General features: G+C 43.3%; 1 protein-coding gene across 1 annotated transcript in view; it reads right to left on the bottom strand.

Annotated features, from left to right (window-relative positions):
- Positions 1-489: 489 nt before the first annotated feature.
- Positions 490-25,541, bottom strand: part of ZZEF1 (zinc finger ZZ-type and EF-hand domain containing 1) — a 55,479-nt gene continuing 30,427 nt past the window's right edge. The window contains 26 exon segments of the mRNA XM_050321958.1: positions 490-3,556; positions 3,978-4,049; positions 4,547-4,697; positions 5,327-5,492; positions 6,529-6,627; positions 8,355-8,523; positions 9,383-9,526; positions 11,193-11,552; positions 12,639-12,774; positions 13,289-13,365; positions 13,367-13,390; positions 13,726-13,914; positions 14,749-14,868; positions 15,429-15,625; positions 16,624-16,756; positions 17,294-17,468; positions 18,454-18,731; positions 19,140-19,279; positions 19,835-19,982; positions 20,533-20,705; positions 21,689-21,951; positions 22,429-22,594; positions 22,782-22,920; positions 23,141-23,270; positions 23,874-24,035; positions 24,773-24,892. Coding sequence (XP_050177915.1) covers positions 3,482-3,556; positions 3,978-4,049; positions 4,547-4,697; positions 5,327-5,492; positions 6,529-6,627; positions 8,355-8,523; positions 9,383-9,526; positions 11,193-11,552; positions 12,639-12,774; positions 13,289-13,365; positions 13,367-13,390; positions 13,726-13,914; positions 14,749-14,868; positions 15,429-15,625; positions 16,624-16,756; positions 17,294-17,468; positions 18,454-18,731; positions 19,140-19,279; positions 19,835-19,982; positions 20,533-20,705; positions 21,689-21,951; positions 22,429-22,594; positions 22,782-22,920; positions 23,141-23,270; positions 23,874-24,035; positions 24,773-24,892 — 4,006 coding nt within the window. The 3' untranslated portion in view covers positions 490-3,481.

Below are 25,541 nucleotides of genomic sequence, written 5' to 3' on the forward strand. Positions count from 1 at the left end.
ACACAGAGAGATGTCGAGTTCCTCCCCCAGGCTTCCCTGGACAGCCCTTTCCTCCAGCCAGACCCCAACCAACCTGTTCACTGAACCCCCTGGAGCAGGCACAGCCCTGCACTGATAAACATCTCTAATTACAACCAGGAGCCACTAAGAGAACTCTCAGCTTTCCACAGGACAGCCAGGCCCCCCAGCTGTGCATTCAGGTCTGAAGGTAAATACACAAAGCACTGAAACCAAGGCAGATCCACGGGAAAACCCAATTTTTAGGATGAGGCCACTGGAATGTATAAACAGCAGGGCTGGAATTTAGGAATTAGGAGATGACTCCACAGGTCTGGCTCCTGCACAGCTCACTATCAGGTATTCACCCACCACATTCACCCACCACAGGCACGGAAAATGAGGATTCAGAAGGAAAAACCCTGGCTCTCCCTGCAAATTCCAGCATTAAACATTCAGCAAGCAGAAAAGCAGACAAAAAAAAACCAGACACAGGGTTGAACTCTTTTGTTTTTATAGAATTTTTACAATATATTTCTCTTCATTTGCATATTTTACCCACATCTGTAGCTTTCTTTTTACATGTTGAACTGAATAGGAATAAATCTAAAGGTCTGATATATTTTAAACAACTGATAAAAATTGCAAAGTAGTAAACCTGTAAGAAAAGAAATTATAAAACTCTCGGTTGTAAGTGTTTAATGAAAGCAAGTCAAATGTATCATTAGGAACAATATGGTTTGTTTTGAACACATCATAGGTGATTCAGGCAGGACAACCTTTTTTAGGTTTTTTTGTTTGTTTTTTTTTATATTAGGCACATTTTTTTTTTCAGCATACCTGTTTTCCAGACAGTTTTATACAATTCAATAGCATCATCCACATCCACTTGCAACTCCTGCATAATTTTCAAAATGTGATTGATCATGAATATTCATTATTGGTATTCTACTCCTCTTTCTTTAGAACTACCAGAAGGAAAAAAAAAAAAAAAGAAAAAAAATCATCAGTGTTTCTTGTCTGTTAAAAAATCCGTAATTAATGATTTGAGTTGTAAGGCAGCAACAGATTCAGTGTCAACTCAGGTCACAGTCCTTCAGTTCCATCTAGTGGGTAGAAATGATATTTTAGTGGACACTGTTCCCAGACAGTCCCTCCGGGGCAAGACAACTGACTCACAGGCCAGTTACTGCTGGTGGAGTAAGGTGAGTGGTTTGCCTGGTAAGGAACTCTGGCCACTCCTGCGTCATCCTTGCAGCCTCATCAGCCAGAAAGAGTCCACCAGAGCTCCAGGTGACTGTGAGAGAGCCGGGCCGGGTTCTGGGCGGGGTTTATTTACAGTCGCCATCCCTGATGTGAAGAACCAAACAAAGCCTCCTCTGGCCCAGCAGGCAGAGCTGAGCAGGCAGAGCTGAGCAGGCAGAGCTGAGCAGGCAGAGCTGAGCAGGCAGAGCTGAGCAGGCAGAGCTGAGCAGCCCCAGCACTCCAGCCCCCTGCAGCTCCAGGATTGCTCAGCCAGGGGTTCCCAGGGAGCAGTGAGTACAGAGATGCTGCCCCACACATTTCCCAAGGCTCACCTGCCCCACAACTCCCTGCCACGGGTTAGGAAGGTCTCGTTTTGGTGGAGCAGCTGCCCTTTCCCAGGTGGTCTCCGTGCCTGTCAAGGTGTGGAGCAGCTGCTTCCCCAGGGATCCTGATCTGTGCGTTAAAGATGCCCCACAACTCGAGGAATTCCCTTCCCACCGTCAGCTCTCCAAGGAAATCAACTCCAGGACGCCCCAGGAGGGGGTTCAGAGCAGGACCTCTCTGCTTCCTTTCAGTGCCTGAGAAATAGATTTTTCCTGAATCCTGCCATTCTCATTTGCTAAGAGGGCCACTCCGTTCCTGAAGGCTCCAGCGTGGTGCTTTCCAGTTTTAAGTGTTTCAGGCAGAAAAATCAGGTTCTGATTCCAGCTCGTGCCCTGAAGAAGCACTGGCTGGGCACTCACCTGGCTGAGCACGAGTCAAAACAAAACTCTACAGCACTAGAGGCCATCCCAAACCAAAAAAAACCCAACAAAATCCAAACCAGGGGATGTATTACTGCACATTTCCCTCTCAGAGGGAAACTGGAGCACCCTTAAAATTCCAGCCCCAGCTGATAAGCCCCTCAGTTCAGAGGACACTCCCAGAGCTGGGCTCCTGTGCATGTTGCACACTGGTACCTGGGCACCACTCACCTCCTGGACAGGCAGGGTCAACAAACACATCCCCCACTGCCTTTACACAACTTGCACTCAGTTACTAGTAGAGCTTTTGGCTGCCTTTTTCCCCCTAGTCTAATGTTGGGGTGAAAAAGGGGAAGAAGAAATTAATTAGTGTTAAAGGTTCTCTGAATTTATATTTGACAAGACCAGATCCACATAGTGTGCAATGGGACACAAAATACACCCCCCAATCCTCCTGTGCTCTTTTTAACTCTTTGGAAAGGGAATAACCAATGTAGCTGTGCAGGAAGAAAGCCAATTTATTTCAGCAGAGAAGGTCTGCAATTCATTCCACATTCACTAAGAGGAATGTGGTTATTGCTCTGGAAGATAAGCCTGGATTGCTCATAACCCCACCCTGAGTGCTGGCACTCTGGTTCCCAACATTGCCAAGGACCTCCCAAGCCACTGGTACTGAAATAATGCAAAGAGAAAAAAGCCTGGTAGAGTAATTTCTTATCAAGAAGTGATGGTGGAAGTTCCTCAGCTCTTCACATCACCTTTGTGACTGAGGGCCAGCCTGTGCTCTCTGCACTACAGTAACAGGCTATTTGGGATAACACACTGGGGACAAATCAAGGTAAGAAAAGGTGATCCAGGTGAATGAATCCAAGACCAGCAGAAACATTAAGCCCTTGCACGAGGATGCTCTGAAACTTAAATCCTTTATAACCCAAATCACCCACAATTTGTTTTAGGACCTGTCGTTTAGTAAGAATTAAAGTTCTTTTCCTTGGGTAGGAGCCTCCAAAGCAAAAGCAAACATGACAGGATTGGAGCATGGCCCATTTCTGCCCAGCCCAGCAGGCTCTGGGGTGCCTGTTTCCCTTCACAGCCGTGCAGGAGATGCTGAGGGAGCACTCCCATCCATCCCATCCATCAGGTTTCCCTGGGGAGCAGAAGACACCAAGGCAGGGGGCCCTTCCATTCTCATCCTTGATCTCCCCTCACTCCTTCAGCTCCTGGGAGCAAGCCCCACTATTGTTGTGTGGATCTAACATGCTACAGTATGTGCATACATAACTGTCGGCGATGCGTGAGTGACTTCAGGATGTGCTTTGTCATCATCCAAGTGCGTGTTACTGGTACAGGTTCTACATCGAGGTGGAAGGAAGGAAGGCTGCAGAGTGCTCATACACTGAAGCTGAAGGAACTTGTCCTGAACGGAGTTAAAGATGTTTGTTCCAATGTCCTATGGACAAACTATTCTATCCCATGCACTCCGGCCTGAGCCAGTATTAAACATTCCAGAAACTTGTTGATTTGTTTGGGTAGTTAATGGCAAGGCTGATAGCAGCAATGTTTTTCAGGGCCTAGAGGAGAGAAGGAAAAACAAAGTCACTGGGAAGATTCTCCTTGATCCGGAATAGCAAAGAAATCCCTGTATGAAAGAAATTAACCAGAAATAGAAGCCCACAATGGTTTGGGTTGGAAGGGACCTTAAAGATCATCTCACTCTACCCCCTGACAAGGACAGGGACACCTTCCACTAGACCTGGTTGCTCCAAGCCCCCTCCAACTTGGCCTTGGACACTTGCAGGGATGGGGCAGCCACAGCTTCTCTGGGCAACCTGTGCCAGGATCTCCCCCCTCACAGGGAAGAATTCCTTCCCAGTATCCCACAACAGCATTTGTGAGTAGTTAATTCCCAAATAACCCCACTGGGCAATCAGAAATCATTCACTCTGTCACACAGACACCACAACCCCCCAGTGTGGGGCTGTCCAGTCCTACCTGTGCTGTGCAGCGATGAAGATGATCTTCAGTATTTAAGGCAAGCAAGTACTCCTGCAGAGATCCAAGCTCCTGCAGCCAGAAAACAATCAGTGAACACCAATGTTTCTACCAGCTATCATCCTACTCATTAATATTAAAATGCTGCTCATTAGAGCAGTCCCCAAGAGCCAAAGGAATCAGAACAACACACAAGGCTCTGGATTAGAGCACACTTGGTGACCACAGAAATCAGCTCATTACAGACTGTTCACATGTAATGTTCAAAATCAACTCAAGGAAAACCACATGCAAATACTTGTAAATTAATTATTAAGCCAGCATTCCTCTCAGTGGCTTTAGGGCCTTAATTGCACAAGGAGAAGTCATGACTATTACTTAATGTCCCATGATGGGTGAGACAACAGAATGACACTCGATCAGAATTTGCTGCCAGACTCCACAAGACAAAGTTGTTTAATCTTTCTGAAGCTCTGATGGAGTTGACCAAGACAAAAGCAAACTCCACATAGTGCAACACTGAATGACAGCAGTGAGGAAAGGAGGGATACAAAGCAGGAACTGCTTACAGTGACTCTGTTTTCTGTCACAAAGAAGAGCTCTGCCAGTGCACGATGGAGAGGAAGGAGAATTCCAGGCTTGGCCATGTCGTGACACAAGTTGTTTTCCATATGGGTGAAAAGCTGCCAAAGTGGCTTCAACAAGGTGAGGTCACAGTCCCTGAAAAAAGAAGGAATTTAAATGAAATTGTGACGAAATAGCGAGTAAAATGTGCCTGTTTCTGGGAATGGGGAGGTGGAGGGGGAAAGCAAAACCAAACCAATATTAAGAGAACAAACCCACACATTTGTGACAGGTGGATAAGAAACACAGGCAGTATTTTAAAATCCAAATGCACTCAGGTGTTCCAGCACAAAGAATTTCACTCTCCAGCAGTGAGGTGGAGAAACCTCATATGCATGATTGTGTCTAAATGACTTTTCTAAAGCTGAGTGTGCTCCTGACACGAGGACTATAAAACAAAATAATCACTTTGCTAAATGCTCTGGTAATGGCTCTAGAAATACCCATGCCATACATACTTGAGGATTTAGGACACATGTCCCTTCTAAAACTCAATTACAGGCTCAATGGCACAACTCAAAATAACAATTTAAAAGTTATTTACTCCCCAGAGAATCAGATCATCACCATCACTTCGCCTGTGCACTATGACTGATAGGAAGAGAACAAATTTCTAGAAAACTAATTGACATTTATCTTTGTCCTGTTTCAGGGTGGGTTTTTTTAAAACTTTCTGACAATTTGGAGCTTTTTTCCCAAGTGCCCAGCCCAGGGCAGTCACTCACCCCTGGGTGCTGCACTGCACTATCTTCAGGAGCAGGTGGATGGCCTTCAAGCGCTGGTGACCCGTCTGACGACACGCCACCCCCACCTGCCACTCCCAGATTTTGGCCAGTGGGAGGTGAGGAATTACCCTTTCCTCAGACAGCATCTGCTTCAGGATCTCAAACCCTGGGGGGGGAAAAAAAAAAATGTCAATTCAAGCAGCTGTTACTTCTGTAGGGAATCATTCAGATCATACAGTCAGTTTTTCCATATACTGGATATACAGTGTGTGTGTAATATAAATATATATACAGTGTGTGTGTAATATAAATATAAATACACATACACAGTGTGTGTGTGTCTAATATAAATACACATACAGTGTGTGTGTAATATAAATACACATACAGTGTGTGTGTCTAATATAAATACACATACAGTGTGTGTGTGTAATATAAATATACATACAGTGTGTGTGTCTAATATAAATATACATACAGTGTGTGTGTGTAATATAAATACATATACAGTGTGTGTGTAATATAAATATATATACAGTGTGTGTGTAATATAAGTATTGCTCTGGCGAGGGAGAAATATTGAATTAAAATACCCAGCAAAAATCTGAGATAATTCTGTCTTACACCCTGACATTACAACTCTTTTCTGAGGCCCAACTCAGATAAAAATTACGAAGAATCATATCCAAAATTAAAAGTTTTTCCCAAATAGGGCAAACAAAAAGCAGGCCCTCACTATTGTGGCATATGCAGTAGAGTTGTGCTGATGGCAAATTATGCCCTAGCCTCTATTTAATTAAAAATATTTAAACTGTAAAATAAACTATCAAGACCTTTCATGCTCTATCTAGAAATTAGATCCAGAACCAACCCTATTTGCATGGATAGCTACTCTTAAAAACACAATCACAATCATTTCTGTTTTCAATTTTGCTGAATCCTGTGTGTAATTCCAGTCACATAATGAGGTTCTGAATGCGAATTACATTGTTATAATTGCCATCTCCAGGTCTCTGTGAGGAGTTTGTATTTCTAACACCAAGTCACAGCCAGCAAGAGGCATCAGTTGAGCTTTAATCACGATATTTCCAAGACGCTGAAAGCAAATTCCACACCGAGAAAAAGCCATAACCACGAGTCTCTCAAAGCTCAGCAAAGTGACTAAAAAAGGCTCTTTTCAGTCCATTCTGAGCAGCACTCACCTGTCTGAAACCTTCCCAGATGACCCACTGTCACTGTAAACTTATATCCCCACTCAGTGTTACTCATGTCAGAGGTGAATCGGTAGTAGAGGGTGTCCCCTGCGTGCAAGGAAAGGAAAAAAACCCACATTACTTCCCTCTGATTCCACTTTGCTACCTCAAAAACAGTTAAAATGAAGAGCCTGTAAGGAATTTATCCTAGGTACTGTCATTTAGGAGAGGTGATCTCTTATTTTGTGGTAACTGTGGAATGCACAGCAGATTGAAAACATGGAAGAGCTTCCCCTGTCTCGAGATAGAAAGGAGAATATTTTTACATTTCTGACAACTACACAGAGGAAGGTAAAGTCTACACTGTACACTTGTAACTTCACTTTTCCAAGTGTGTTATGCATCAGTTATGATTTATGAAAAGAGAACCTCTAAATAAGCAGCCAAGTTCTTTACAACAACCCTCAAACTCACTGGAAACAAGGTTTAAAAAATGTGAAAGTAAACTCGCTGCTTTTACGTATCAGAAAGTGAGATTGCACATCTTTTATCTAGGGAAGAAAAATGTTAAACTTAATCACTTGGAAGTGGAAGGACTCTCAGAGTGTTTGACCATTTTATAATCAGGCAGTGGAACAGTCAAGAGGTTCTTGTCACTGGAGCATCTACATCTTCAGAGCAATAAATCCTGGCAGTTTGCTGCAAGGCTGCACAGAACACATCCTTACCTACTGTGCTCTGTAATATCAGAGCTGTTAAAACTTAGGATTTCCTTCTGTTCCACAAAAAACTCCCATCACCCTGGGTCAAACCAGGCTGGTTTTTACTGGGAAGCAGAATTTTCAAAGTTTCATGAAGAAGAAAAATTTTGAAAACACCTTTCAGGATTTAAAAAAACAAAACAAAACAACAACAAACAAACTTAAAAAAGCCCAGAAACCTGGTGGCAGCTAAAACCTGCTGGGTGAAATCCAGAGCCTTAATCCAGACACAGCCTTGGCTGGAAAGGAACTTGCACAAGGTAAAACTCAAGTTTCACAGCCAAGGCCGCTCCAAAACAATGGGCCTCAAAGTTCAGCTCCTTGGCAAAGCTCTGCAACTCTCTGGGAGGAAAAGGAGGCCAGAAAGCAGGTTCAGAAAAATCCAAAGTATTTCTACAGAGCAGACAGTTGCTTTTAACTGTTACCCTGTAATAACCCAAAGAGCACCTTGCTGAGGAAGCTCCCAAATCTATTTACAGGTGAAGTCAAGTTTCCTGCAACACCCCCGGTGCTCAGGGGGTTAAATCAATTAAAAATAAGTTACAACAATTAAAAATAAGTGCAGTCCTTTGAGCTCCCTGGCATTTGCTACTTGCTGTGGTATCAAAAACGTGCTCAGAGAGTACAGACTGCAGCTGTCAAAGGAGTGGGGTTTTTTTCAGCTGTGCTCTGTGGCACTGGCACTGCCTCTCTCTGCTCAGAGCAGCAGACAGAGATAAGCCATATCTTTCTTTCTTTCTTTTTTGGTTGGTTTTTTTTTTTTTAATAGAAAAAAATGTGCTTCCTGTGGAAAGTAAGACGAGGCATAAACAATGTAAGCGAATATCGTGCAGAACAAGGACTGTGTGTTGGAACAGAACCAAGAGCAGAAGTTGTTTCCAGTAGCTGAGAGCACCGAGGGGTGGAAAAAAAAGGTCACGGCCCAACGAGAGCTAAGGAACAACTGCAGGAGCAGCAGTCAGAGCAAACAGGGAGGGACAAGGACAGGATGGAGCTTCTCCTCCAGAGCTCAGCAACATCCCCATCTCCCTGCCAGCCCCCTGCAGGTTCCCTGCAGCCCCAGCAGGGACTCACCTGGAAGCTCGAAGTCGGTCCATTTCTCGGGAGAGCCGCTGAAGCTGTGCCGGTCCTGCTGGAAGTCGCTGCTGCTGGACATGAGCAGCTCGTCACAGCCCTCCTCGGTGTTGCACTGGGGGTCAAACTTGATTGAGAGGTAGATGGCACCGGGAATGTGAACTTTATCCTGGGAAATCAGCACAGGAGCTTTGTGTTACTGCACTGCCCAGAACACCCCCCACACATCAGCTTTCACCATGCAAACAAGGGAGACACCCAAAATATTGCAGCATCTCCACGGGTGAAAAAGCTGTTGGGTGGGTTTACCCAGAGCTAATTTACCAGATGTAAAGCCTGGCCTATTGTTCACATTAGCTGTTAAACATGTACAATTAACTGCCAGCAGTGCTTTGCTCTTTCAAAAGCAGTAATTGCTGCTGATATCGATCTCATTGCCAGAACCTAAGGGTTTGTATGCATCTTAAAAATAAAAATCAGAAGAGTCAGAGCAGCAGGAAAATTAAAAATCCCAAGACTGCCCAAAGGCAATAATTACTTACCAAACTGTGTCAGAAAAAATGCTTTCAAACAGTATCAAGAAAATAAACTCAGAAACTGTTTGTGTCAGGGGAAGGTAATCTAAAATGAGAAACACATGAAAAAAAGACACCACTCCTACTTTCATCTAACAGCAGAAGGCCAGCTGAAACACACCTTTGGATGGAGGGGTAGCAATATTTGCTCACTGAGGCTTGAAACCACTTACAAATATGATCTGCTTGAAATACATGCACACTAAAGTTGTGCACTTTTCACATGACTGAATTGGGGCTACATTGGAGTGCATTTTGAACTCGTTTCTTTACAGGGCAAGGCCTCAGCCATCTGAAATCAGCCTTTTCTGAGCGAGACTGGACAGATTTGGTGGGTGTTTCAAGCACAGAAGTCCCCCAGGTACACAGGAGGAACTTTGTGAGGGTTCTGCTCCACCCAGTGCAGTGATTTCAGCTGATCCTCAGGTCAGCTGTGACACTCACTGAACCCACCTCGAAGTTGGTGTTGTTGTTGTAGGGGTGTTGGGATTCCCGCATCTGCACAGCCATCCCGGGCTCCTCCATGAACTGACAGGCTGTCAGGGCCATGGTCCCCAACATGCTCTCCTTGCACCCGTGCAGCACCTTCTGCAGAATCTGGGGAGGACAATAAAAAAAACCCCACAGCATTAAATACAGTTTGCTGGCAAAACAACATTTACACACTTACATGCTGATGGCTGACACGAGTCACTCTCAGTCACAGGGTATTTCTGGAAGGGGGAATTGAGCTACAAGACAAATTCACAAATGCTGCCTCCAAGTGTCATCTCCATGAGCACAAAAGATTTTATTCTGTCCTCTGTTTCCAGATCTTTCACTCTTTATCTGACAGAAAGATGAAAGATATTGGCTACATCTCTTCCCACAACTGCCAGAATCGTGGTTAATCCATGCAGTAATTAATAGGAAACTAAAGCTGCAATCAAATAAGATGAACAACTTTGTTAACAAACTAAACAGGCACCTCTACCTTCTACACTGGCAGGTTTTGATTTGAATAGAATATGTCATGTGTTTTAGCCTCCAAATGTACAACTCCAGGTATAAGAAGGCATTATCAGTATTAATTAAGTGGCTGCAGTGTTTGAAAGCACTACATGCAAGAGCTGTGTCTTTGTAAATACAATCTCCTAACTCCTCCTGTAAAATGGAATTGTGGCTCAGACCAACAGATTCACCTCCAAATCAGCCAAAATTTGATTACTTGGGGAAAAGGAGTTTAAAAACCAAGGGCAGTTCCATGAGTGCATTCTTTGCCTCCACACACTTGCAGAGCAGCCTAAGACAAAGGCTTTGCTTTTGGATTTAATGTTGCCTTAGCAGATTTTACACTATCAGTTCATCCTGCCCTTTTCTGAACCCATAAAAAACCCCTGGGGCAACAATTTCCATGACATCCTGTGTCAAGAACCAGTTCTTTTGGTTTGTTTTGGACCTGCCACTTATTACCTTAATCTGACACTCCTTTGTTTTCCTACTGGGAGGGCCAGTGAATAATAACTTGCTGTTAACTTTTGCATGCTCTTTACTGCTTTAAATCTACAGAGAGAGAATAGACTTTTCCATTATTCCTTCTCCCTCAGTGCCTCCACAGGGGAAACATCCAGGATGAAGAAAACCAGTTGGTTCCCCATACTGAAGTTATTCCTGTCACTCTTCCCCAGGCCTCTCCCAGTTGTACTGCATCTCATTTTCATTTTTTAATAAGATGAGGGAGTCAGGTCACACACTTAATCCAGATGAGATTGGTTCAGTGGCATATCCATGCCTTCTGGTTTATTTTTAATTGCTTCTTTCAAGCTTCCCAGTGCTCCATTTGCCTTGACTGCTCTGAAGCCTTGAGCTGCCACTTTGATTACAACATTCCATTGTAATTCCAGGAACCTTCCACCACAGTAACAGGTATGACAATATACACACTGAGACCTAACAAAAGGCAGCTCTCAAAAAGCACTGCCTATTTTAGCAATTTCTCCAGATGACCACCTAGATTCCCTGTTTTCAGACTAAATTGCCTGTTTTACCACTTTCTCTTTCACAACTGGAAGAGTTGTCTCCAAGGAGCTCCTTTTGCCATTTTCAGTTAACGAAATCAGTACATCAACACACCGACAGATTCCAACTGCTTTTTTCAGACCTAAATTTCAATTTGGGAGTTTCCACTGAGTTAAAAAAAAAAAAAAGAACTGCAAGTATTTCTGTTAGTCAGAGCCTCATGGCTTGTGGGTTTTGCTCACGTTGTTTGAGTGAATCCACTTACTTTTTCCCACAGCTGCTTCTCCTCCAGCTGCATCAGCATGTCCAGGATGTACGTCATGTGGGCCGGGCCACTCAGGTCTAGGATTTCCTCGTTGATTGCCACATCATCAGGCCACTCAGCCAGCAAGGATGCCAGCACATGCCTGGCATAAAGAACTGCAATAGCCTCGTTGACACGATACAGGTAGTCCCTCACAGCCTTTTTGCTCCTGGAGTCCAGCTCCTTGTGCAGGAGGATTGAACTCTTGGTGCGGCGTTGCTTGGCGTAACTGAGCTGCAGGTCGCTCTCCGTGCTGGTGATCAGCTTCTGGGCTACTGGGTTGGTTTCTTCTGTTGCTTTATCACAGAGGACAGGCTTGGACTGCAAAAAAAAAAACAAATTAAAAAGTAAGTCTGAAAACAGGCTGTCGCTGATTTGCTTCTTTACGTTGGGGTGTCGCAGCAGGCCGTCAGACCGCAAGCTGGATTTGCAAATGAATTTGTTAAAGAGCACAAAAGTGGGTCTGTCATGCAGCTAAAAAGAGAGGTTTCCTCAAAAACACTGTTTTTCTCAACAGATCTCACTATCACAGAATGTGCTGAGTTGGAAGGGGCCCACAAGGACCATCGAGTCCAACTCTTAGCCCTGCAGAACATGAGTGTGAACAGCAGTGGAAACAGCAGATAGAATTCTAACCACAAGTGTTAATTTAAGCTGACCTACAGAGGAAAAGCAACCAAGTTGTGCCATGCAATGAGGCAGGTTGGGAGGGATCTTTGGAGATTATTTGGTCCAAATCTGACTTAAAGCTGAGACAAGTTCAAAATCCAGTTAAGTCTGGAGAATTTCCAGGGGTGGATATTTCACAGCCTCTGTATAAGCTGTTAAGAGGCCTGTGTTTTTTTTTTTAACTTATAATTACATGAAACTACTTCAGGAAGCTCCTTCCACTTTGCTGTGCAACTGATAACCAGCTGCACTGGTGACACCAGCCAGGAACGAGCACCCAAAATAAAGCAGAGAGCTGTGGGACCCTGCTTTGAATGCAAACCCGAGAGCTTGCAAGTGCAGTGTCAACTTTACAAGATAAATTCACTGCTGCTTTGTTCTGCTGAGCTCACTGGAAGGTAACAGTGATCTGCTGGAACAGTAGCGTGGCATAAGCTTACAGCAATTAGATACAATCTCTCTTGTGTAAGGGGAGGAAATTACAGCCTGCAATCACAATTTGTTCTCCTGAGCTGAGAATCAAGTTCTTTTACTTCCTTAAGGAAGGAATTGTGAGGAAGAAATATTGGCTTCTTGTTGTACCTGCTCATTTACTTTGACACAGAGCATTAATAACAGATTATTTCAGATGTTAAAAACCCAATTATCTCAGGTTTGAAGTTACTAAACAGAACAGAAACCACTCAGTGCCTAAGTGAACCATTCCACAATCACTCCTGTTTGTGGAGATGACCCTACCAAGCATGGTAAGATGATCATATCTGTATCCACTGCCTTGGAACTCTGCTCCTCCAGCCTCAGGCGCTTGCTGGGCTGCCACTTCTGGGCCAGGGTTCGGATCCTCTCATCCGTGGTTATCACATCTCCATCGAACCTGGGGGGAAAACAACACAGCAAAAACCACACTAATGTGTTTGGAAAGCAATGCAAAGCAAATCAGTGCAATTAAATGGAAATGAACCCTCCCCACCCTCGGTTTTGGAAAGATTAAATTATTTTACCACATGGATTGGCTCCCCTGTTCCAAGGAGCCAAAGGTTTAAAGAGTTACAAAGTGGTTCATTTGTGTGAGAACACAGTGGGTCCATGACATGCTCTGGGTACTGGAAGCCACATGGAAGCTCTTGATTCCTCCTCAACTTGCAGGATTTGGAGCCACAGCAGATCTCCAGAGGGGAGTTTCCACCCAGAAGAGAACCCGTGAGGTGTTTCAGAAGGTGGTTTCTTGTTTCCATAAATACTCCTCAGTAGGAGTTCACTGCCTTACTTTTTCAGCCATGAAAACCAAATTGTATCCTTGGAACAATTTCTGTTTGGCCCCAGTGAGATTTTAGGTTTTCACCCACATCTGTCAACTGTTTTTGTGCTGGACCCAGACTTGCACATACCTCTTTTGAACCTCCAGGAAAAAAGAATCTGTTCTTTTCATCTGCAGCTCGTACATGGCTCGAAGAATATGGAGAGGGTGCATTAAGGGCATCATGTGTCATCTGAGAAAGGAGCAGGAAAAGCAAACAATATGGGAAAAAGAAATCTGAGGTTCTTTCAGGATGTCATAGTATTATTTCTCATTTATAGGTAGAGAATTAATTAACTTAATATTTGGATTAATAAAAATGAAAAGTAATTTAGCAAAACAGTTTATAATGATTTTGTGGCATTCATTACTGTAATTCTATTTTATTTTCTTTAGAGAATGATACACTGAAATCATAGACTCATAGTCTGTCAATTTAGAAGAAAACCAGCCACATAAACTACCAAATGTTTTGTGCAACTAGAAAATGCACAGTAACTTCAAAGGAGGTAAACTAAGTTGAAATACCAAGAAGCATATTTTGGTGGCTTCATCCAAACCCTCCAGAGGGTCAAGTTTGTTCTGCTCTGCATCCACAGGACCAACAACAGGCTGCTCCACATCCTGGTCCTGTTCCCTTTCCTCCCGTTCAGAATCCTCCTGCTCAGCCAGGGAACTGATGTCTTGCTTGGAGGAATACAGCATTATTGACAAAATCTGTGCAGGGGGAAGGTAGCATATGGTGTGACAGCTGGAGATGTTATTAGTGTATCTGCTATCAGCATTTAAGAACTCTAGCAGATCTGGGCAGTGTAACACATGCTATTCTAAAATGAAGCAGCCCCTAAAAAAAGAAAAACTCTCAAAAACACAAAACCAAAGCATTTCCCACTTGACAAATGAGTTACACCTTCCAGGCTGCTACAAAGACAACTTCAGTGATTAGCTGAAAGTGTGAATAAAATGGAGACAATGATTATTTAACCCTTTCAATACATCAAAGGTTTGAGGATCCTCACACAGAGCAAAAATGACCATCACCAAAAACACCAGTGATGCCCCTCCACACTCTTCTCCTTTGAAAACATCCCTGTGGCTTCAGCAGAGCTGCAGTCCCCACACATCAATTAACACAACCCTTACCTAAGATAAAACCCAGCTAACAGCCCAACCACACTTCTCTCTCAGCAATTACCAACCCCTGTGGCAGAACATCCCCACACACCAGCGTGTCCCCATCTGCACTGCAGCGCTGCCTCCTGCTCCTCAGTGAGCAGGGCAAGGCATGCTCTCTGCTTGCAGATTGCTACTCTGTAAATGCAAGAGTGGAAGGATTACTTTTTAAACGGAAGAATTTTCAAGAACAGCCCAAATAAAACCCCCAAAAGAAACTGAGTGGATGATTAATGGCTTATCTCGGACGTTTCTTTCAAATATAATGAAATCAATTAAAATCAGCCCCTGCTTTAAGGAAGCTGGACTATTATTTACACAATTATGATGGACAGAGGAAGAGCCATAAATTCTGAGCTGCTGTGCCCCTTTTCTTACCTCCAAGTCTCGCAGAAGCCAGGTCTTACTGAAGCCAGTTCCTTTGCTGCATTTCTTCACCAGGAGCTTGAGCAAACCAGACTGCAGAAAGGCAGCTTGGACCTCCTTAAAGCCATGAATCTACACACACAGACACACACAAATAAACAAGAGAAAGGGGGACGATGCATCACAATGTTTGTGAGGTCTTGTCACACAGTCTCAGATAAATTTCCTGCCCAGATGGAGTAAATAGAGAATTTTTTTCTTTTATTTCCCTAAAATACAAATCTCCACTTCATAGCCATTAAGGGGATCATCCAGGACGTGCACACAGTAACTGAATGTCTGGTTTGCTCTGACAGTCCAAAAAAGTACAGATTTCCTCTTCAAATCCTTCAGGAGTGAGAGAAGGGGAATGTGACCCTCACTCCATGAAGTGTTCTATGAATTTCTTCTCCAGCTTTCACGAATGGTTGGCCCCCAGAGAGGACAAGCAATCCAACTCCCAGCTCACTCACAAATGCTATTTAAAGGCCAGCAACACTTCCAACCCCCTGCAGGCTGGGAAGGGAAGGAGCCAGCTGTGAGGGAAATGCCCCTGTAGGAGTTCCCCAACATGCTCAGGCAATCCCCGAGCTCCTGCAGTGCAGGGTAGAACATGAATTGTTATTTCTCTATGACAGTGTAATGTCAGATACCTTCAGAGTTCTGTAAAGCCCCTTCAGAGCCAGGGACAAGACCCAGGTTGTCTCCACTGCCTCAGCATAGCTGCTGTCCAGGCTGGTTTGCAGCAGGTGGGTGGATATGAGGACAAAGTGCTGCAGGTACTGTCTCAGCTGGCTCTGGGAGTCACCGCCCTCTTGTTCACATTTCTGAATCAGCTGATAGTCCTTCACTGCAACAGAGGGAAAACACAACGTTCTAGGTTCATCTGCAGATGTTGTGGAGTCATCTCCTACCAGTAGACGTGAGTAGGCTGAGCCATGAACGCAATCCCTACGTGAATTATGTTCTAATAAAGGTCTTGTACTGAAATTACCTCAGATTCCCTCAATAGCCAAGAAAATATTTCATTTTTTCAATGCAAGTTAAAAATGCCAAGGTAGCTCCTGGTAGCAGTTGATTGTCTGCACATATTTGCACATTAGCAGTGCAGCATTAAAGCAGCACATGTTGCATTTTACAATTCAAATGGGGAAAGTTCTGACCTGCCACTGATATGATGAAATAAATCTTGCCAGTCTTACTGTTTAAAATGTCAACAGTTAAAAAAAAAGGAAAGAAAAGCTTTTATGTTCAAATCTTCCTTCAGTATCAAAAAGCAGTTTAGTCTGTTGATTTTTCCAAAAGTCTTTTACACAACTTCAACAGTCAAATCTTAGGACAACCTTTGCTTTCTTAACTTCACAATATCAGGTCACATATTCCAAAGCTGAAAGCCTTTGCTCCTAGGAATCCAACTGATTTGTTGTATGTTAAACATTTAACTTGGTCTCAGATTTTAGGGGTATCCAAACTGTTTTTAAATTAGCAAATTGTTTTAAAACACCAAGCACAGGTTTGAAAAGGATAAGCCACAAGCAGTAAGCAGATCTCAAAACAGGAAGAGTTGCTGAGATTTCTCAATTTAATAGCATGGTCTCAACAGTTTTCTAAATCTTTTTCTGAATAAAAGTAAATGCCAGAGTTTCAAAAAGAAAACGTCTTCCCAATCGTTACTGCAGAAGCTTCACAATCTGATTGAGACCTGCAAGCACAATTAGCTGAACAGGAAATCAGACACCTCACTAATAATGGAATTCAAACCCTGCAGCCCCACACAAAGTGCTTTGGGGTTTCCATAACAAACTGCAGGGCAGCTGCTGGGTGATCAAACACAAAGTGGCACCCGACCTGTTTTCCTCTTGCGGGTTTTGATGTCCACGACCACCGCCCTGTTCTTCTCCGTGAAGTGCTTCAGGATGATGACGTTGTGGGGCTCGTTGGCATTGTCCATGTACACAGAGCGAGTGCCCATGCACAGCACCTGAAACGGCAGCAGGGCCTCACTCACCATCTGCAATACTCATCTGCAAACACACAGCCATGCACTGCACTGCTTGCATTTGCTTACACCTGCTACTGTATTTTTATAGCTCTGCTTGTTGCCAGCTGCGTGCTGATGTTTAGAAAACAAAAGCTCACTCCTATAAAATAAATGCCTGCAACAACCAACTTAATGCTACATAGGTAATATATCAGAGTCAGGAACATCAAGGGTGAGACTGGATTGTTTTGCTTGTGCAAAAGTTATCAAACATATTAAGCTTTTCTTGCAGTAGTTGGAAGTAGCACTGACAGAAATGCCAGGCAAAACCAGCCTCATTATTCTTGATTAGACCAACATTTTGTACAAATTTGATTAGATCAAACTGGGCATAAGTGGAACGCTGTGAACACTGGCACAGAGTGTTTTGAGAGTTTATAATGGACGTCCCCAATCGATGAAATCCATCACATTTAGAAATAAACACCCAAAAGCTTAAACCAATTTCATCTGCTTTAGTACCAATAGGCCACTTACCTCAGGAAAGCCAACCAGCACCAGTAAAGTGAAGATGTTGGTGTGTTTCAGCTGGAAGGGCAGCTGTTTGATGCAGTGGTCAGTGAAGGCAGCGATCACGCCGTGCCACTGGTGGGAGGAGTTGAGGGATCGCAGGATATCTGCCATGGAACTCGCCCAGTCCAGGCCCACACGGCTGCAAAGCAACAGCTGCATTAGGAGGGCTCACTGCACTCACCTGGAAAGATTTTTCCCCAGCACAGTGTGTCACTCTTAATCTGGCAGAGCTGGAGCTTTCATATCTTTCATATCGTTACAGAACAGTTTTCCCAAATATGTGAAGCTTTCACGTCAGCTGACACATTAATTCTGCTGGTTTTTCATCACTAGAGCGTAAATGCTCCTCTGTTTAACGAAAGGATTTACAGTCCCAAACCAAAGTGTGCCTGAACATTGTCACTGTTAATTGTGAGCTTTAGGTCAGAGCTCAGAAGTTTTTGCTGGCGTGACAGCGAGTGGTTTATTTCCCAGGTATGTGACCACCTGCTGGCTCTGGGATCACACAAACAATCCAGAGGGACTGGCCTCCTTGCTCCAAAGTTAGTTTTGGGAGAAGATCTTTTCCCCTCAGCTGATGCTCTGGATATTCTGCCTTTTAATTTCAAATGCTTTTGTATTTGTTTGTGAGCCTCCCCTGTGAAACACAGCTACACTGAAAAATAACAGTCACAGTTAACAGGCACAACGTTAATCTTACAGTGCTTGAGAGCTTTCTCAGGAGCTTCAAAACCTGACCCTCCCTGCTGTTCCCACTGCAATTTTACTGCACAAAAACCTCATTTCCCAAGGTATCCAATGCAAGAGAGTTAATGTCACATAAAAAAACAGGGGGCTTTATTTTGGTTTTCCTCAAAGTTTCCAAACCTCCCTTCTCCCTCTATGACGTGCTATGTAGGCAGGCACAGGAAATAAAGCCACTTTTCAGCAGCCAGCCTTCTTCTGGAAGGAAATTCAGATTGCCACTGCAACAAAAGGGCTGCAGATGCTAAACCCCCTCCACCATCAGGGTACAGGTTTAATTGACTTCCAATTAAAAAGCCTCTCCGCAGGAGACACCCGTGAAAGAAAATTACCAGTAATCAGAGATTAATTAATTGGTTGAAAGTAAAAAAAAAAAGCACCTGTCTAAACACACAGCTCCCAGACTGAACAGGAGATGAGTTGTCTTCCATCCTTCTGGCACCGTAGACCCATCTCCTGGTACAAATAAACTGTGTTTGGCTGAGAGGATTTTAGTCACTGCAGCATCCACTTCTGCAGGTTTAAGCCTGAGGATCAACTGGCCCAGAAGTCCCAAGGTTAAATGATAAGTCTCATTTAGGTGGCCAGCATTTGAGATCACAACATGGAACATCAGGGGGAGTATCTGCTCCAGGTTCATCAGAGACATCGTGGAGCCCTGGGGAAAGAGAAAAACCTCAGTAAGGCACGGAGAGAAAACAAGATTTTTAGGGGAAGGCAGCACATGCAAAAGCTCCTGCTCTAATGGTCAATCAGACAGCAAAAGAGGAATGAAGACATTATGGTCCTGCTTTGGTTGTTAGCCTGGAAAACTGAGTTAAATTGAAGATTTAAACCTGCAGGTGTTGAGCAGTTAAGACAAACTGTTCACAAATACAATTCCCTTCCCTCTCCCCCACCAGCCCTTGCAACCTGAGTAATGTGCAATGTCTTAAAACATTCTAATTCACATTTTATAACACACAAGCAACAAGAGCCCATTTCCCACCTTTAATTCACTATGATTTTTATTCATGTTATTGGTGACACCTAAAGAACTGCCCAGAGTGAAGTGAAAGGCACTAACTGATTTGAAAGGTGGTAACATAGCAGCCAGCAGGCCCAGGATCCTCTTCTGAGAGCATTCAGCAAAAACCTGTTCCTGGTTGGGTATTAAAACCTTCTCTGCTTGCTTTTGGGCTGAATCCTCTGACAGGGAGTCATCTGCTGTTTCAATAAAACAAAAGAAGAAAATACCCCAAGTGACATTAAAAATAAAAGAAATATGTGATAGCTTAATTTTTATAATTGAAATCTAAACTTTTTTTTTTAAATTAAAATTTGAGAAAAATATCTTTATAGTAAAAGACAGCAGGCAAACAGATTTACACCATTCAGTAAAAACATATAAAAAAGACCAGTGCTACAGAACAGATCCACTGAACAATCATAATTCTTACAATACTAATCTTTGACAGGACAAGACACCGAATTTCTGGTTCCAAGCACATCAGAACGCACAAATATCGTGTCAGGCCAAGAGGAACTTCAATCTGTGCACGTGAATATGGATCTGTGGAAGTCTACTCTGATTTCTAGAACCCTTTAAACCAGCTGCAGTTGTTCAAAGCCACGTGCTTGGTAGCTTTCACAGAGCAGAGTTTGCCTGAGTTAAAGACATTTGCAAATATGCAAAGTTGGATTAGGAATAAAAAGCCAGCTGTTTGCTTTGCATATGAGTGGGTATTTCTGTGACAGGGAGAGTGAGGAATCCTTTTTTACCTGTTGGAGAAACAGTGTCATCCACAGACAAGTTTGATTCCTGTCTCACAAGAGCTTTCTTTGCAAAGACAGCTTTGCTTTCACCTCCTTTTTTTGCTGCTTTCTCTTCTGCAGGAGATTGGGTTTCCTTGGGAGTACCTCCTTTCCCCTAAAAATAAAACAAAGGTGCTAAAAGATTAAACCAAAATTTATTACCTGCAGAAACAGCATGGAAAGAAGTCAGTCATCTGCACTTGACAAACATTTTTTTCTACAAATACTAAAACCTTTTATTGGTGAAGAACTTCCTGATGTATTCCTGTCTTAAGCTTCTACACAATTAAATTAAGGTTATCTATTTTGCTTGTATCTCTGTGCATAAAGCTATTACACTGTAATAGTTTTATACACTGTATAAACTGTTTTATACACTGCAGAAAACTGTAGGAAACTCATTTTCCTACCAACCAGGGCAAATGACAGCCCTTTCAGAAGGACTGGTCTTTATCCCTTCCCTCCAAGGATTCTGTGATCCAGTTTTCTCTAAGAGGTGATGCCTCTCTGATCAGCTGGATCTAAAGAAAAAGTGACCTCATCACCAACTGTCCTGCCCCCCTAAACTTTCAGCCACAGATGGAATCCTCACTGTCCATTATTTCAGTCACCCAGCCAGAACAGGATGTTTAAGCTCACACATCTGCTATCAGGAAATCACTCACATTGCAATGCACGAAGGAGCCTGTGCTGGGTTTCTCATCTCTTCCTTTCCCTGCTTTACCCCCAGGATGACTTTTTGGAGCAGTGCCTGTGGCAGGGCTGCCTGAAGCAGTGGCACTCTCTGAGAAGGATTCATCTTCTGGTAACATGCAGAGGAGAGCTGAATTTTTCAGTCCTGAGAGCGAGAAAGTTGTAAAAGCTGATGAGTGGTGAGGACGGGCAAAAAGCAGAACTGAAACACTTTAAAAGAGAACTGCAAACTACTTCTGAATATCAACTCCATCAAAAAGATATTTTCAATAATTTCATTTAATTATGTAGTTCCATTAAGCAGTAATTGCATTAAAAGTGATGAACAGGTGGTGACATTTTCCACCACAAAGATACCACAGGATAGAGGTCTTAATTTAAGAAAGCGTTAGAGAAACCTGCCAACAGTGTAAATTAGGAAAGGTAAATTAAATTTGTCTTCAAATTTTAATTTTCTGACCACTTAAATATTTGTATAATAAAGCTGTACATTACAGATTAAACAATGAGTATGAAAAAGAACTTGGTGGTGGTAATATTTCAGCTGTGTTAGAGCTGCTCACAAAAACTACCAACAAACTTATTTGAATTTCAGTCTGGAATTCTTGATACAAATTCAACCTATGTTGAATGTATCACCCTATTTTCTGTAGTAGGGATTTCTGTGAACTGAGAGCTATTTCCAGACAAACAAACATCACCCCTAGAAACTTCTCCTATCACAAGTAAGGATAAAAAATTCTTCCCGAGAGATACAGAACAAAAAGCCTTTTCCTCCGAGTTATTTGCTGTCCTTCAGCTGTCAGTAACACATCACCAACACAACACGAAGCTGTACTGACCGATCTCTTTACAAGAGCTAAGATGGAAAAAAAAACAACCAGAGAGCTGCCAAGTTGTCTTCAATATTTATGTAAGCAGCAAATTAATTTTCTCAAGCTCTCCATTTTCCATGTTCCAGTGACCCTGAACGGCACTTGCTCTACGTCTGCTTTCTGCACAAACAGTTCTTCTCAGAGAAGTACCAGCAGCTTCCCTTTTCCTTTGGAAACTGTGGATGAGCGATGCCAGACTTTGGTGACCCGTGCAGACAGGCAGCACTGCTCAGTGCAGCAGGGGCAGACTCACCCTTGCCGTGCTGCGCTTTCATCAGGCAGTCCCCGATGAGCTGGATGCACTGCTGCTGCAGGAGCCGGGCATGGCTCAGCACCTGGCAATCCACCTGCTCTCCTTCTGCCTCCTCCCCGCTGGCCAGATCAGCGCTGTAGAGGGTCAGAGCCGCGAACAGCAGCCAGGAGTAGTTGTGCACGTAGGGCTGGATGAGGCGCTGCCGGTCGCTGATCCGGATGGTCACCATGGGGTACACGGTGATGCTGTGGGTGGGCAGGTGGCTGCAAGGAGCAGGGACAGCTTTAGAAAGGCAGTGCTGACCAGTGTAGTCAGTAACACACAACACACCTTTACAGGAGACCTTTAAGACAGGACACATTCCAGAGGTTCCCACTGTAGGCCTGTTTTTTAGGATCTTTGGTGCCAAGCACTGAAAACTGTTATCTACACACAGCAGTGTTCAATTCTTCTCTCCTGGCATACAGGGCTGGTGACTCTCCTTCTGCAGCTTTCACAGCCACGGCCAGACAAGAATTCCTACCAAGTTACTTCAAAGGTTGAGGCAGCTTTGCAAACCACAGAGATTTTTGCTGAACTGCTCCTGTATTTGCCACGTTTCCCCAAAGGACACCAAGGAGATGTTCTGATGTCAGGCACAGCCTTGTAGGAAGCCCCATGGGAGGGACTGATGGTACTTTGATGTTAATTATCTTTTTCTGCCAAGTGTGTGGGGGGGGAGAAAATGACATATTTAATACCTGTCAGAGTATTTCTTTGCGTGGTAGCACCCATAGCAAAGGTCAAAGTCATCACACACGTTGCAGTTCATCCTCCGACCTATGATAACTCCCTGGCAGTGATCACAGGCATATTCCATGTTAACCATTTCATGGTCATCCTCATGGCCTTCAGGTTTAACTCCACCTGCAAGGAAAGATTACCCTGTAAAACCTTTTTGATAAAGGATCTTCCCCAATTACGATTAGGAAAAGAAAAGTTCGGCGTTTCTGAAGCAGCCACGAAAAAGGTGTTTGATTTTATTTCACCTTTAATTCACAAGATACCATTTTGCCTTTTGAGTCCTTCTGAGGGGTCCTTTGAGGACTCTTACCGAGGAAGCAGGTCTTGCACAGGTCCATGTCATTGCACTGCAGGCAGCGGTAGCGGTGCCACGGCGCGATTTCGTCACAGCCGTCACAGGAGATGTCCACGTTCAGCAGGTCGCAGTAACGAGCCACAAACATGTGCATCTGCAGCAAGACACGGACACAACCTGCTTGAGTATTGTTTTCTGACCTGGGGAAAGCTTGCTTTAGAAAGCAGGAACGTTTCCCCTGGCAAAAACGGATGGGGATCTTTTAATTGCTTTTTGAAAGTCTACAGGGAGCCAGAGATCCAACTCATGGAAATTCAGTTTGAAGGTCTCCTATTTACCCCTTCTGCAGATAAATAAACAAAACATGAGGTCACCTTTCTCTGCTTGTCTGGGTCAGCTTGAGCTATCTTTTCATACCAGGTCTCAAACATTACATCCTGACATTCATCCATCCATTCACAGTTTTGCTTGTAGTCTGCAATTTCATCTTCTTCACTCCACTGACTAAAAGAAAAGTAAGCTTAAAATTAAGTTTGAATGCAATCAGGTTTCCCTTTAATAAAACTTTATCTTTTTTGTTAAAGAACCAAGTGCTATAACATGCTAATAAAAACAGAACTGTGAGAACTCCCATTCACCTGGTTAATTAATGACTATATAGACAGCAGCTTCTTGCCTGTGACACGTTCTTAAATACACGTGGAGATCAGAAAAATCCACACTTATAAAACTTCTGAAATGTTGGCAGATCAAATGAGACATTTAAAAGCTCTTAGGCCTTCACATTTACCCACATGTAACAAGTACAGCTAATATAAAACCACAACATGAAGGTGTTAAAAACACTTATCAAGGGAAGAAGCAGCATTATCTACCTCCTGCTACACTGTTAAACAACTGCAGTGTTCCAGCAGCAATCAGGTTAAAGATAAAACTGTAATAGTTTTTGCACTGGCAAGGATGCAAAAGGATTCCAATACTTGAGTTCAGCCTTTGGACACAGGCCAGAATTATGCCATGCCTGTCAATAGTCCTTTACTGCTTCTTCCAGCACAAAGTTCAGGAGCCTTTCTGGGTGAAATGCTATCAGTATTTAGTGCCACTCACCAAATGACACTGTCATGGATACTGATGTTCTCCTGGGAGGTTGTCATGAGGAGATGGGGCAGCTGGATCTCCACAAAGAAGGACAGGTCACTTGGCTCCCAGCTCATATCCAGCAGGTGAAGCAGAGCTGTCTGCACACAGGACAGGGCAGGAAGCAACGACCTGAATGCAAACAACAGACAGCAAATCATGGTCTGAAGTTGAAAACTCAGCTTTATCAATGTGTTAAACTTACACTGTTTAGCAGGCAGAGATTAAGGAATTTGAAATAAAGGTGGTGTCCTTTGTGGTTCAGTTAAGATGGAGCTTTTGCTGTTGCCTCAGCATTAGCAAGAGGGTTTGTCTCTTCTCTGCAGGACATTTTGGAGCAATTTGTTCTCTTTGAAACCTTTGGTACTTTCAGTCAAAACTGAACAAAGGACTCGAGAGTTACTGGCACAGAGACTGACATTATAATCACAAAATTCTCATTTCTTTAGAACACAGCATGCCTAAAAATCCCCAAAATTCTAACCAGGATGTTACCAAACATGAGTTTTAACATTAAAGCCTGGTTGCAGAACTGTCATATTTATCTTGCCCAAGTATTCCACTATAAATTTGCTATTTCCAGTATTGTACTACTAAACTTCACAAACACATTGTGGAATTATAACTACAAAATGCATTAATTCAAGTTTTTAACATTAATAAATTTATTGTGCTTCCCTGAATAGTGGCAATAAGAAGCCAACTTGGCATTTCTGAGCACAAGATCCTTATTTAGTTCTGTAAATAATACAAAGTACAGTCTGATTAAATCAAACTTAATTAAGGCATTAAACAACAAATAACAAGGGAAGTGGTGTGGAGGAACAGTGAATAAAAATCCCAGAAATAAGGTAAGCAATGTACTGTACCTGTCATTAATAGCACTAAATCCCTTCACAGAATTAACCAGGAACAGAACAAGCTGATAGTAGGACTCCCGAATTTCTCTGTGCAGCTCAGCCCCACAGCCTTCCAAGTTTCCAAAGTAGCTGGAAAAAAAAAAAGAGTCAGTTTAGTAGCCTTGAATTCATTATTATATTTTAGGTAGGATGCTTTGTAGAAGTTTTACAAGTAGGTTATTTTTTTAACCCCTCCCCAGAAGTGGGAAGGATGTTAAGTTTTATTTAAAATGTAGTCTGGTAGTTTAAAAAAAAAATAAATAGAAGAGTCCTGTAGCAGGAATGAGAAGCAACTCAAGACACTAATGACAGGACATTCCTTTGAATTAAAAAGGTCCTTTACCAAAATCTAATCAAGATCTTAAAGGAAGTCAGGGAACTGCAGGGTGACCATGGAGAGCTCCTGACAAGGGAGGAGCCAAGGGGACAGAGGTGACACAGAAATGAGACCTTGGCTTGACATCCTTCCCTTCGGCCTCTGGCACACGAGTGGGGTGTGCCACCCCACAGCACAACTGCTCTGGCACAGCCATCACACCCAAAGTGAGGAGAATTCACCAAAAAGCAGATGTTCCAGAGTGCACCAGTCTGGGGTGTTATTCTGCCAGATGCTTTGTAAGCCGAGATGACACCCTAAGTTCACAAAAATTATAAAGATGCAATGCTACCTAAGTAATTACAAGTTAAATTAGTTGGATCACTACAGGTTTCTCTTAGATGAGAAGGAAACCAATCTAGA

Source organism: Myiozetetes cayanensis, unplaced genomic scaffold (genome assembly GCF_022539395.1).
Source record: "Myiozetetes cayanensis isolate MyiCay16 unplaced genomic scaffold, myiCay2020 scf27, whole genome shotgun sequence".
Lineage (NCBI taxonomy): Eukaryota > Metazoa > Chordata > Aves > Passeriformes > Tyrannidae > Myiozetetes > Myiozetetes cayanensis.